Below are 10,098 nucleotides of genomic sequence, written 5' to 3'. Positions count from 1 at the left end.
ATTAATGTGTATGAACATGTAAAATATTGGTAGTCGTATATGTGGATCTTATGACCATATAACACGCACAATAGATAGTGGCAAGTGTAATGGGTGTCCAAAGTAATTTTGTGGGAGTAGTCCCGGTGACATAGAATGAAGCGTTTGTGAACTTGGGGCTTACGTAAAACATGTTGTACATGATCGAGCAAGTTGGGTGTAGTTGAGTGTGTAGGCGCTGTGCGAGCATGTGAGGCATGGCCCAAGCGCAAGTCGTGGCCGTACTCGATACCCAAGCGAGTCGTAACCTGAGCAAGTCGTTTATCCGAGCATGTTTAATTAAGTCGTAAGTGTCACAAACTTCTAGATGCATGTCACATGAAAGTGCTAAGCATGTATGTGTGTAGCATGTACTTGTAATAAAGTTGCTAATAACATTTTGTAGGCATGCTTAAGGGTCATGGAGACATGTATAGACATGGCAATAACTCTAATTGCAAGAGCGGAAGAGATAAGATATAGTGACTTATCTTATGCCGATTTGGAGGAGAAATTAGTATAGATACCCAAATCATGTTGGAGTTGTCCAAGCATGACGCTCCCATGTTGTTTTTGGCGAAGTTCCTTAGTAGAAGCCTCGTTAATTGAAGCGGTACTCGGTGACTGCGTCTCCTTAACATAAGGTAAATGATTAGCATTTTATCCATATCAATAAACTGACCAAGTAACAAAGTGGATTACTTGTTTGCACTTGGGCGGGGAGAAGCATGAGAAATGTTGTACTTCAAGTGACAGGAGTGTGATTAAATTGACCGAGAAATGTTTTACTTCAAGTGACAGGAGTGTGATTAAATTGACCATATAAAAAAGGGAAATGATCACGTATATATAACAAAAGGGTACAATGTAATTGTACATTCATATAGTAGGACTTTGATAATTTTGGCTAGCCCCACTACCTGGCATGGTTTATTTAATTCGAGTTTCCCTCATAATAAAGAAAGGAAATGATTAATATGGGGTAAGGCAGATATGTCCTGATGTTGCCATGTGAATTGTGCCTATTTTGCTCTTGAAAATATGTAGTCATTGTGATTGAAGAGGATAATTGCACGTCTGAATGGTTATAGACTTATAGTAATTGACATGTCAGTGCATGTACCTTGGAAATATAGGCAAGATTATTGTAAAGGTTTGAACCTAGAATAATGTATGTGTTCTGTAAGCTAGAGTCATGTGAAGCTACAGTAATATATTAGCATGGAGAGCCAAGTGTGCACTAGCATATATATATATAGAGAGGTGTGAACCAAGAGTGAAATCATGCCGGTCATGTGATTATCCTATAGATGTGGTAGTTGATAAATTCATGTGTGAGGAGGCATCATGACTATGCGCATAAGAAGACAAGTATAGCATGCACCTTGATATGTGGCACTACACCAGAGCATAGCAAATTACAGTATCACACTTAATAAACAAAGCATAGCATATTACAGCTGTTAGAAGCTATATGCATTGTGAACATGTTTCAAACCATTATAATAAGAGGGATGTAAACATGCTTTGGCTGTATGCGAGGGAGAGCTTTGAAACACTTATCTCAATTCAGTTGACTGACATGGCTGGGAGAATATCCAAATCCAGTTCTCCGACTGCCCTTAGCAATTGGGCTGACAAGTAAAAGGAAAACGACCCACTCTCCTTGCGGGTACTCGAACAAGATGAGGATGTGTTGCGAAGTAGGTGCTTGGAGCAGATGAGTTGTCGATCAGCGCCTGAGCAAGCAGCCATATACCCAGATCGAATGATTGACGGGTACCCAGTCAAGTAGTTTGAAACTTTGGCCAGCGGCGGTGGTGCTTTGGCCAGCGGTGAAACTTCACGGTGAAGCTCAGCGGTGAATCTCTCGGCGGTGGAGCTCGGATGTGAAGCTATCCGGCCAGCAGAGTGGAGCTTTGGGACATCAGGAGATCATGGACGGCGGAGCTCTTGGCCGGTGGAGCCGTTGTCCAGCGGAGCGGAGCCTCGGAGTTGGGCGGAGATTCGGAACTGAATGGAGCAGAGGTGCTCGACGGTGGAGCAGCTTTGGCCGTCGATTTTGTGGCTGGCGGAGGTTTTGCCGCCGGTGTATCCTAGCGGTGTTGTAGCTAGCTGAGGATTTGGTGTTCAGCGGAGAGTCAGTGGAGACTTGGAGCTCGGCGGAGGTTCTGAGTTCGCGGGAGCTGGAGTGCAGCGGACCTGGAGCTCGGCGGAGGATCCGAGTTCAGCGGTGCTGGAGTGCAGCGGAGCTTTGGCAGAGATGGTTCTGCTTAGTGGAGTTGCTCATCGGAGACCACCCGGCGGTGCAGTTCAGAGGAGACCACCCGACGGAGGCCACCCAGGGGTGTTGCCTGGCTATCATGGACAGCGGAGCCCTTCCCAAAGACTCAGTGGGGACGCTTGGCGGAGATTCAAGGCTCGGTCATGACCTTGAGCTTGGCGAAGGCTCAGAGTTCAGCGGCGGGTTTGATCGGAGGCTTGGAGTCCGGCGGAAGCTTGCTGGTCAGTGGAGGCTTGGAGTCCAACGGAGAAGCTTGCTGGAGGTGCCTAGCGGAGGTTTTGCTGCTGGTTGTGGTCGGCGGTGGCGGTGAAGCTTGCTGCCAGTGTCGGCAGAGTGATGAAGTTTTGGCTAGGGCGGTAGGGCTGCTGGCTGTGGCAGCGAGCTGGGATTGCAGTTGACAGAAGGCATGAACGTTGAACAAAGAGCTTGAACGCTGACTCGTGCCGCTAGTGCTGGCGTGTTGGCGCCGCTGCTGTTGTGATGGCATGCTCAAGTAGCCATTGACGATGATTGAGCGAGATCACAGTGGCTAGCCCCGATGATGATTGAGAGCGCCAAAGTCTCATACTAGATCTCTGGGGTGTCCAGAGCAAATCTCTGGTCTCCAGGAAGTTGTCGATCTCTGCACGGTCCATCGCCTTATCAAAAGCGTCGCGGCTCGCTTTGTTACCTGGCGGAGTTTCTAAAAAAAAAAAAAAAACAACAACAACAAACCAGTCAGCCTGAGGCACTCTAATCACAAGTACAATCTGGCGGAGATTTCTTACCAACGGAACGAGTCAGTCGTTGATCGACCAACAACTCCCAACCGGTAAGAAGGCGAAAGTCCAGCAAGTTGCGATTCCGCCAACAGCCTCTGATGCGTGCCACGCGACACTCTTCTTCACGAGTCAGGTTGTAGCGCAGGCCCGCTGCACAAACAAGCAGTAATCATTAGTAGAAGTACAAGGCTATGCATAAGAGAAACCGCCAGCTATGTTCAGCGGAGACTGGTAGACAACCTCGGATATGTTGAAACTCCGACTTAATCCTAAACGTCGGCTCCCCCTCGTTGGACCCAGCTTGGTATTCCCACCCCGCCGTGGCAACACAGAAGGTCCCCCGCCAGTAGGACATGGAATCCCTCAAGTTCTCGATCAGCTTGGGCGCTCCCTGGCGGCGACTCAAGTTCACCTGCCCTCTGCAACCTTGGCGCTTCACGTACACCAGCTCGTAGAAGTGCAGCACTTCTGCCACGGTTGGCCCCTCACAACCGGACAACCGCCATAGGGAGTTCAGCGCCAGCATTAACCGCCACATATTGGGACAAATTTGCCCAAAAGCAAGGCCAAACTCGCATACCAAAATTTGAAGGTTGGTCACCAGCAGGAGTGTCACTCCTTGGCGGAATATCGCCTCGTGCACGGCGGCAATCCCCTCTGGGAGAATCGATGCCTTCTCATCCACCGTCGGCGGACGCAGCTTCACCGAACCTGGCAACCGGAACATCCGCTTCACCCGATTGACGGCAGCAACATTCATCCGCCCTCCTGCCTCGTCAACAGGGGTGTCGTCCTGGAGGACCCACGCTGACTCAGCATCCTCCCCCGCCATCTCTCCCCCGCCAGCGGAGCCACTGGCAGCGCTGTTACTCGTTAACCGCTCGTCACGCCTATTTTTGGCAGCGGCGGCCTCCCCTGCCCTATAACTCTCTGGACGCGAGGCACGACCCATAGCTACTTCCCAAGGTATGGTCTGTAGCGGTTCTGGCAGTGAGGTTCCTGCATGGGCAGACGGACGCAACGAGTTAATAAATATTCTATCCGCCACGCTGAACGACACGTCAGACCCGGAATCCTCACTGCTCGAAATCTCTACGACGTTAGCCATCCCAAACCCTAAAACCCAAATCAGTTAGCTCAAACAGGATCTAGCCTATGCCTATATCAGTTATAGCCAAGAACATCAAGAACAGTTTACCCAGAAAATGCCAAAACAAGAACAAACACACTCAACCCAGATTCGACCATCTAGCAAATCCCTAAACGCTAACTCTCTGCCAAACACCATAACCCACCCCCAAATCTCACTTCACACCCTCAGAGCACACCAAAGAAGAGTAGATAGCACCCTAAACACAGAAACGGCAAAACCCAGAAACCAACAGATCCAATGAAACAGGGAAGAGAATCAAGATACCAACCTTAATGGCGAAAACTCCGGCGTGATGATGCACAATAGTCTTCGATGAGGAAAATCTTCGTTTTCCGGGAACGATATCTCCACCAAATTCCAGAAGCCTCTTTCTTGAGTCTCGGACGATCAAAGCGTGAAGACGACGAGTAAGAGTTTGAAGCCTTAGCAAAGTGTCAAATCTCGCTGAGTTCCCCCCCTTTTATGTCAACATCAACGAATTCTAAACCGTCCACTGAAAAACGACATCGCACACCAACCGTACACCTGTCCCACGTCTCCACTTACTCTCCGGATTAACCGAGGTGTCGCCTCGGTTACGGAATCCATAATTACTCGCATTAATGGCGAGAAGACGGCCAGGCTTAGGAGACAAGCCTCCGGACGCTAACCCTCTAGGAGTTGGCCACGTGTCGACCACCATCAGACGAAGCGTCTAATGGAAGTAACCACTTGGGAAGAAATCAGCAACCGTCCGAAGTCTCCGCTGAGCGAAACCCCGCCACCGGAACTTCTCCCCTGTCACCTTCCAAGTGACGAAGTCTCCGCTGAGCGAAACCCCGCCAGCGAAACTTCTCCCTTGTCACCTTCCAAGTGACGAAGTCTCTGCTGAGCGAAACCCCGCCAGCGGAACTTCTCCCTTGTCACCTTCCAAGTAACGAAGTCTCCGCTGAGCGAAACCCCGCCAGCGGAACTTCTCCCTTGTCACCTTCCAAGTGACGAAGTCTCCGCTGAGCGAAACCCCGCCGGCGGAACTTTTCCCTTGTCACGTTCCAAGTGACGAAGTCTCCGCTGAGCGAAACCCCGCCAGCGGAACTTCTCCCTTGTCATCCTGCAAGCGGGGCGTCTTCCGCTACACGCCTCTAGCGGAACCCCCTTTTTCATCTTGAAAGCTGCGTACTTTGTTCAGCGCAATATCTCTCAATAAAATACCGCCAGGCACGTCTACTGGACGCTGCTTCCTGCTACAGTCAGCGACGGATCCCGAGGCCACGCCTCACTCTGACAACGACCGCCACGCGGCGTTACGGTCAAACCGTCCCTACGGGACACGGGGACTTGTCAACAGTCTACGACGACCCTGATCAGGCACGTTGACCCCCGTCATTTGGGTACTAAAGATTGGGCTTGCTACCCAACACCCTCTGCTCCGTGCAGCTCCCCCTCAACAAACAATTTGCCGACCATCCGGAGGTCTATCATCGCCTGGGAGTGGGGGACTCCCTGGGGGGCCTAGCAGTTGCCCACCCGAAAGGGTATAAAGCGTTTGCTCAGTAAATCCATGGTTGACAACGCACTGACGCTAATTATGCTGTTGCAAGTCTAGCGGAAGATAACGCTTCAAACCGCTGAACAACTCCCCAACCAAGATTGCCCTCCTTGACTGGGGACTTGGGGGACTTGTACATACATGTACATTTACAAGCATAATTATCTATAATGGGCTACGCTCATTGTACCGCCAGAGGTACTAATTCCCGCCAAAGGAATAACATGCAGATGCACAGCCAGGCGGGCAACAGCCTGAGCCTCGGATCACCCCCAGATCACCGCCGACGCGCTGCCACGCGCCGTGCCAAGATAGCATTAGAAGCTCCCAGAGCTGGGGACTGAAGCACATCAGTCCCACATCGAAAACAAGGAGAAGATCAGCCTCCTCCTCACCTATAAAAGGTTCTCTCCTCTCTCCTCATTAATTACGCATTTACTACTCATTTATTGTTATGCTGTCTATATGCATTGACTGACTTAGGCATCGGAGAAGTGAAGACCGCCCAACTCGGTCTCCCTCTGACGCCCTGTCTTTCGTTTGACAGCTAGCGAAGATCACCGAATCCAGAGTAGCGGTCCGCCAACCGGACCCGCGTTAAACGAAGGTTTGGCTACCGCCAGACTTTGAGCATTAACACTGTTTTTGTTTGAAGTTAATTTAGGGCTGAAATCAGTGAAATGTGGGTATTTGGAGTTTGAAAAGTAATATGTGAAACAAAAAGTTTAGGGAAAACCCGAGGAGAGGAGGGCAATTGCTCCAATCTTTCAAAATAAGAAAAACGAAAGAGAAAGATTGAATGTCATCTAACTAGTTTCATAAGCTAATTAATTCCCATTACACCAAAATGATACAAGAATCATCCCCGAACAACTACACAATAAAAAGCGCTTCTCATCCAAAAGAAAAATAACACCAAAAAAAAAAATAAACAAATTAAACATTCTTCATTGCTTTCCATATCTTCCTGCACATTCTTCATCTTAATTAGGGGAATGAATGAATGAAGGCTAACAGTACTTTACACATGGATAAGTTCCCTAAGTCCCAACCAGCCAGTACATGGAATGCTATTTAGAATGGTAACTCCATAGTTGTCGCAATCACACAGCCTGAGAAGTATAATCATCTTCTTCACTTGAAACACTTGAGCGGTACTCCCCATCACTTTCTCCCTCATTCAACTCCTCAATCTTTGCAACAACTTCATGCAAGTCCAGCCTTCTCTCCACATCCTCCTCACAACAACTCACTCCAATCTTCAACAGCTTTAGAAGTTCACCTTTGCTGTCACCGACATTCCCCATTTCTCCATCAAACACCTCACTAGTCTTCTTCTCCTTGATCATTCCGTTCACCCAGCTCGCCAAATCCGCCTTACTGTCATAACTTTGCTTTAGATAGTTTTCTGGGAACTTGCCTGTCAACACCTCCAACATGATTATCCCGAAGCACCACACGTCGGTCTTCTTTGTTATCCGGTGGTGCCGCGCGTATTCGGGTGACTTGTAAGCCATCATGAGGTGTTGGGCTTGTTCCATGTTGATCACGGGGAGTAGAGCATAGTCGTTCAGTAGAGGCTCCATGTTTTCGTCCAGAAGCACATTGGAGGATTTCAGATGACCATGAGGTACAACCAAGCTTGGGAGTGTGTTGTAGAGGTATGTCAGGCCCCTTCCTATTCCTTTGATTATTCTCAAACGGGTTGGCCAGTCAAGTCCAGGCTTATGCAGATTGTGATTGCCTGAAAAAGATAACAAAAATCCAATACAAATGTGAACGGTCCATTTGAAGCATTTCATCTAAACCCTATACCTTACGTCTTACTTAATTTTAAGAAAAAATCAATACAGCCAAGGACAATATCTTGGATTTAATAGGAGAAATCAAGAGACCTAGAAGAGTTTAATGAGGCATGCGGCAAATTGGCCGCACTAACAATTGTGGATTCGTCATTGATACTACGTGTACCATATATATATGGATCAGAAATAGTTCTACAGATTTACAATGTCATGAGAAAAATTGAACCAAATTTGCTATTTTATTTTTGCTAGTAATATATATGTTAAGCATATCTATATCGAAGCGTATAATATAATCAGTTGGAACAAGAAACTTACCATGAAGATGAGAAGCCAAGCTACCGTTCTCGACAAAGTCAGAAACCAAGAGCTTCTCTTCCCTTCTATAATAATAGGCCACGATTGGCAACAAGTTTTGGTGTGTCAATCTCCCAAGCCTTCTCATGTGGTCATGGAACTCCTCTCTTCCCACATTGTTCATCTGCTTATACCTCTTGACCACTACAGCATCAGTTAGTATCAAAGCCTTGTATGAAGCCCCAAAGTTCCCACTCCCCAATATTTCGGCTGAGGCTCTTAGCAGGTCATGCAAATCAAACCTGTCCCTGTCATCCCTCACAAATGACAGCTTTCCTGCTTGCTCACCCCTCCTTGGTGGATTGTTCACATTATTATTTTCTACCGACTTGGCATCCATCTGGCTCGCGGTTGCTGCTGTGTACTTGGAGGATTCATCCAACAACTCCGCCTGGTCTAATTCCGGTTGTTGCTTTCTCTTTCTGAGGAACATCAAAAGTACAGCAATGATAACTAATAGGAGCAGAATACTCACTATACCCAAGGCTATTTTTAGACCAAGAGATGAAGACTTCGTAGGAGGGTCGGAAGGGCTGCATGGTTCCCCGGATCCCCCACATGGAGGCGAAGATGGCGATGGAGACGGAGCAGGAGCAGGAGAGGGGCTACATGCTTCTATAGGCGGACCACATAGGTTTTCATTTCCTGCATTTGGATTAAAATCACTCAGATTTCAAGGTGCTAATTATTGTTAGGAAAGTGAAAAATTGTTATCCTAATGATTACGTTGTTTGAGTATCATGATTACTTAGTATAATGGCCGCGAGTACTCTGCTTTAATTTTCTCGAATACTAGATTTCACATCTGGAAGATGTAGTCTTTGCGTTTTAGTACATAATATCTTATGGTTTGCGCCGATCGTTTATTGCTGGTTGGTTTAATATGTATCATCTAATCATATGTAGGCATTATAAGGGCTTGCAATATATTTGCAACTATGTGTCGTATATATATATATGAATTCACATAACATCAAAGTTATCTATAAGTATAGCAAGAAATCACAAGCATGCATGAAATATTAGTTAGTTACCTGCAAAACTGCTAGGCTCCTGCGTTCTCAGGCTTTTTGGGATTTCTCCCTCCAACTCATTGTTAGCCAAATACAACCTCCATAATTTCTCTGAGTCCCCACTATTAAAATCAGGGATTTCGCCACTAAAATAGTTATTCTCAAGCCCCACGTCGAAAAGGTTTGGCAATTTGGCGAGAGATGAAGGGATTTTGCCTGAGAACTCATTATTTCCCAAATACAGTTTCTTCAAGAAAGTCAAATTCTCAAATGCATCATCAGGAATATCCCCCGACAAATGATTATCTGACAAATATAACGACCCTAATCTCTTTAGTCTAGTGAGATTAGGCAACGGACCTATGAATGAATTGTTCGTGAAGCTTAAAGTCTTCAAATATGGCAACGACGCGAGAGGTTCCACATCTAACGTTCCCTGTAACCCCATGCCTTCGAGTTTCAAGCCCCTAACATTCCCTTGAAAGCAAAGCACACCAACCCAATTCCCCCTGTTACCATTGCATGGGTTCGGAGAACTACCCCAATTCCTAAGAGCTTCGGAACTGTTCCCCAAAGAACTCTTGAATTTTAACAGGGCGTCGGACGTGGTGTCCGGCAAACCAAAAGACAACATATTCATAAAAGAAAGCGTAGCTACAATGAGAGCGAGCAGGAATGATGGGTTTGGTGCGCGCATAAGCCTAGCCATAGCCATATGCGCGCCCATAACATGCAATGTTGTTTTGCACCTATCAGTATTATACCCTCAATTGCATGAACTGATGATTATGTTGCCTTTTAATTTTTTGATCACGTACGATGGTGGGATTGACGGATTGAAGAGGAGGGTTGGGTGGTGGGCGTGAAGGGCCAACACCAAAGAAGAGGAAGAGGGAAGAGGTGCTGAGATGATGTTGAAGAAATTAGAAAACCATGGTCCATGAAATTGACAAGGTCTTAGTGTGCATGAAGTTGACAGCGAAATGGGTTGTTTTTGTGTGTCTGTTTTTTGTGTGTCAGATAGAGGTTGAGTTCCGGACAGGAGAGATCTAAGGCCCGCCTTTCAATTTCAATTTGTTGTTAATTTGCTATATTTTGTGAGCACGCATGCATGGTTTGGGTTGTAATATTGCCAATTTTAGGTTTTCATGTAAATTCCTTTGAACAAGCTAGCCAGCT

The 10,098-nt window shown here is 47.0% G+C and overlaps 1 protein-coding gene across 1 annotated transcript; it reads right to left on the bottom strand.

Moving 5' to 3' along the window:
• Nucleotides 1–6,667: 6,667 nt before the first annotated feature.
• On the bottom strand, nucleotides 6,668–9,894 carry LOC133725597 (pollen receptor-like kinase 4). Its single transcript, XM_062152906.1, has 3 exons — nucleotides 8,941–9,894; nucleotides 7,868–8,551; nucleotides 6,668–7,488 (listed from the first exon to the last, which is right to left on the bottom strand). Exons 1-3 carry the CDS (start codon nucleotides 9,644–9,646, stop codon nucleotides 6,848–6,850), a joined length of 2,031 nt encoding a protein of 676 aa, XP_062008890.1. The 5' UTR covers nucleotides 9,647–9,894; the 3' UTR covers nucleotides 6,668–6,847.
• Nucleotides 9,895–10,098: the final 204 nt, after the last annotated feature.

Source organism: Rosa rugosa, chromosome 1 (assembly GCF_958449725.1).
Source record: "Rosa rugosa chromosome 1, drRosRugo1.1, whole genome shotgun sequence".
In the NCBI taxonomy this organism is placed as follows: Eukaryota; Viridiplantae; Streptophyta; class Magnoliopsida; order Rosales; family Rosaceae; genus Rosa; species Rosa rugosa.
Note: the sequence above shows the minus strand (reverse complement) of the source record. Positions and strands in the feature narration are given on the sequence as shown.

What these genes read in the sequence shown, in the direction of transcription:
- LOC133725597 (XM_062152906.1), bottom strand. Translation starts at nt 9,646, where the DNA reads ATGGGCGCGCATATGGCTATGGCTAGGCTTATGCGCGCACCAAACCCA. An exon ending in GGAGCCTAGCAGTTTTGCAG is followed by an intron (nt 8,552 to 8,940) that starts GTAACTAACTAA and finishes ATCCAAATGCAG; the next exon opens with GAAATGAAAACCTATGTGGT. An exon ending in CTTGGCTTCTCATCTTCATG is followed by an intron (nt 7,489 to 7,867) that starts GTAAGTTTCTTG and finishes TATCTTTTTCAG; the next exon opens with GCAATCACAATCTGCATAAG.